At 39.6% G+C, this 3,417-nt stretch overlaps 1 protein-coding gene across 1 annotated transcript; it reads left to right on the top strand.

Moving 5' to 3' along the window:
* Positions 1–751: 751 nt before the first annotated feature.
* hoxd12a (homeobox D12a) lies at positions 752–2,571 on the top strand. The gene is made up of 2 exons (XM_034110657.1): positions 752–1,307; positions 1,769–2,571. Exons 1-2 carry the CDS (start codon positions 752–754, stop codon positions 2,005–2,007), a joined length of 795 nt encoding a protein of 264 aa, XP_033966548.1. The 3' UTR covers positions 2,008–2,571.
* Positions 2,572–3,417: the final 846 nt, after the last annotated feature.

Raw genomic sequence — 3,417 nt, 5'->3', positions numbered from 1 at the left:
TCTCTAAAAGAAGACGTGAGTTATTGAAATGCGGATATTTATCAATGCATTTCCCATACATCTCAGTATTGCAGGCCGACATATATGAAGGTTACATTGTTTACAAAGGAGTGACCACAAGGAAAGCAACACATCCCAACAATATGTCCAACATAATGTAACGTAATACAATGGGCCTCTGTGTGAGACATTATTGAGCTTGCAAGGGGAAAAGGTATTTTTACTTTACGACTTGTCTTTACTGCACTGTTTTTCAGTAAAAGCAAGAAAACACTGACGTTACATTTCACAATTACTCTGTATAATTATAATATTTGCACTGGAATATGTCCTTTTTCATTGAGCTTATTTAATCGCATGATAACATTGGATATGGGAGATGGTCTCCTGTGGTGCATTTAAGGCTCAGGATCATTTACCCTTGTTCTATATGGGTCCATCCACTCCATGTTTCAATGATACCAGAGATTCCACGCATTTACTTTTGGAAGTAAGAGCCATTGAATTTGACACAAATATTCTTGTGTTATTCCAGACTAAACAGATGGTTGGATTTGAACTTCATGCACCCACTCAATACCAAAATATGTGTTCATGGAGTATTTTTGCTTTGCAGTATTGGGAGCAAGGGTGGGGCGGAACAACATATTTTGCATATCACGTGATGCCGTATTAACAAATCACCAATTACCTACCCTTTATTCTTCAGGAGTTGCTAACAGGCTTGCAAGAAGCGTTTGAGTAAGGCTCTATGGAGATGTGTGAGCGGAATCCTTTAAATCCTGGCTATGTTGGTTCTCTGCTGAATTTTACTCCTCCTGAGTCGCTGTATTTCTCCAACTTGCGCGGTAATGGAGCCCACATACCCGGGCTGCAGATTCCTTACAATAGGAGAGAGGTGTGCACGCTCCCGTGGATTTCCTCAAATTCGTGCACGCCTGGACCAGCAGCACCGCCACCGAGCCGCGCCTTTGGAGGCTACTGTCCTCCGTTTCTGTCCAACTCGTTGTGTTTAAATACAAACTCGTCCAGCGGCCACGTCAAGGCGCATCTGGAGGAGACGGCTCGGGGCTTTCAGGTCACAAACCACAAGACAGAGGAGTCTGGGAGGCGAGAGGAGGCTTATGTGGGGGATCATGTTGGCAGTGACCGCGGGTTCTCAGAGCTGGACCGCCGGTCTCACCGTTCTGCGGCCCAGCTCGATCCGGATTCAGCAGGTCCACTTAATGTGAACAGCACCAAACAGGAGCAGGATCCCATTCAACCATCATCCAGTCACACATGCTCCAGGACGTCTTTTGCAGAAGGTAAAGTAGCCTGTTGTATAACTATTTTATTAACTATACAATTGTATCTCAATATAGAATATACAAGCAGTGGTTATTGTGCCTTGTGTTATGTTAATTATCGCTTCTACCACTTAGTTACGTCAAAAGATACATTTCGTTTTCCATTAGAGCATATTATTATATTAGTTTCTGAAATGAGTTAAAATTATATGACTATGGCCTGTGTATCTTCTGTGGCATGATTATTATGTTATTATTCCCATAATATCCATAGCTATGGTTGATGGTAATATTATCCATATTTGCATATGTAGGCCTACAGTAGGCGAGCCCACTAATGTTATGTTGTTGTTGTAAGTCTTGTGCAACACTGCAGGCAGTGCCACTGGGAGCTGTCAATCCTAGCCAGTCTGTATCGCTGTTCCTGACGTTGGTGTTAATTTAAAGTATACAACTTGTTTCTACCTCTGCTCCATCAGGTGCCCCATGGTGCTCGTCACAAGTGAAAATCAGAAAGAAGAGAAAGCCATACACCAAGCTGCAGCTGGCTGAACTTGAGAATGAATTTATGATGAATGAATTCATCAACAGGCAGAAACGGAAGGACTTGTCAGAAAGACTGGACCTCAGCGACCAACAGGTGAAAATATGGTTTCAGAACAGGAGGATGAAGAAGAAGAGATTGATGATGCGCGAACATTCTTTCTCCGCATACTGACGACCTTTGGACTTGATCATGACCAGCAGCGCACCGAATATGTTGTACTATAATGCAGCAAAACACAAGCACACACGCACTTCGGTTTGTGGCATGGACTTGTATAGATGTATAAACAAATGATTATATTCCTGCCACATACGAGGCTGTAGTTTTATCCAATAAAAATGTAACAATATTAATAGAACTGAAAATACATTGCAGATTCAAATATTATCCGTTTTACTTAAGTATGCATTTTAGATACTGAGATTCTCCAAATGCGCACAGGCCCTGTTGGCCTGCAGCCGCAGATGATAAAACAGCTTAACACCCTATTGTTTGCAACTTAAAAGTAAAAACTGTTACCTATTTAAACAGGAATATGTTTGTATATGTGTTTGTGTATTTTGTGTTATGGCTTGCATGGTGTAGGCCCAATGTGGAAGCAGACAGTCAAGTTCATGTTTACGGACGGAATAAACATTAATCATTAGGTATTGCGAAATATATTAATGTTGCATGTCTATTTCCTTATTGCTGTTATTGAATGACATGCCTTTTTTTCCCTCAATTTGTTGTAAATCGAAATAAATAATCAAACTAACATTATTTCTGCTCTGTTGGGCCACGTCCACACCCATTATCTGTGGAGGACAATAATTGTTCCGCATTTGGTGCCAGTATGTGTTTACTTCAAAAGCCTGAAAAAGAAATGTTTGTGGATACGATTATTTTCATGCTTTTGCTTTTTAACTATATAACTGTTTATAAAAGTGATTTCTGTTCTCGTCACACCTGTTTTTGTATAGCTAAGGGATATTATACTGGACAATAGATCTAAATCAGTATTTATTTATTTTAAATACCTAAGCAATTAAATAATATTTCTTTAAATATTATCTATAATTTCGGATTGAACATATTGAAAACTATCTCTGAAATAATGTGTTTGAAGGAATGCGCATTGCACCAGCCATCTTTTACGCAAGGATACGTGAATAAAGATCATTTTGAAACCTAAAGACAAGTGTGTGTGCATCATGTGAATAATTCTACTTTTGAGGTGTTATTTTTAATTGCGAGTGTATGGGCTTCATGTTTATATTCTGAATCCATGCCCTGCACTACTCCTACCCAATTTGAAAGGTTTTAAAGAGAGCTCGATAGGATTTACTTTGGAAACCTCAGTGTTTTTTCGCTACCTGCAGTGATGGAGGGATCAGCCTATGCGTGTTTTGTTACCCTTTACTTCAAATAAAGTGAATTCTCCTCACTTTATGAATCGACCATGCTATGCATGCGAGCAAAGTCTTTGTTAATATACTCATACATATCTTTCCAGGAAGCAATACCCCACTTACTTTAAATTAAACGTTCCACTGCTTTAGTAGTAAATGTGTCTACATCAAGTAGCTTCAAAGGTTGTAT

The sequence above is a fragment of the Pseudochaenichthys georgianus genome, chromosome 21 (genome assembly GCF_902827115.2).
Source record: "Pseudochaenichthys georgianus chromosome 21, fPseGeo1.2, whole genome shotgun sequence".
NCBI lineage: Eukaryota > Metazoa > Chordata > Actinopteri > Perciformes > Channichthyidae > Pseudochaenichthys > Pseudochaenichthys georgianus.
This window is presented reverse-complemented; position numbering and strand designations above follow the sequence as displayed.

Bases quoted from the DNA above. Each gene is read 5' to 3' on its own strand.
- hoxd12a (XM_034110657.1), top strand. From the start codon at position 752: ATGGAGATGTGTGAGCGGAATCCTTTAAATCCTGGCTATGTTGGTTCT. The intron at 1,308-1,768 runs GTAAAGTAGCCT...CTGCTCCATCAG, and splicing joins CAGGACGTCTTTTGCAGAAG to GTGCCCCATGGTGCTCGTCA.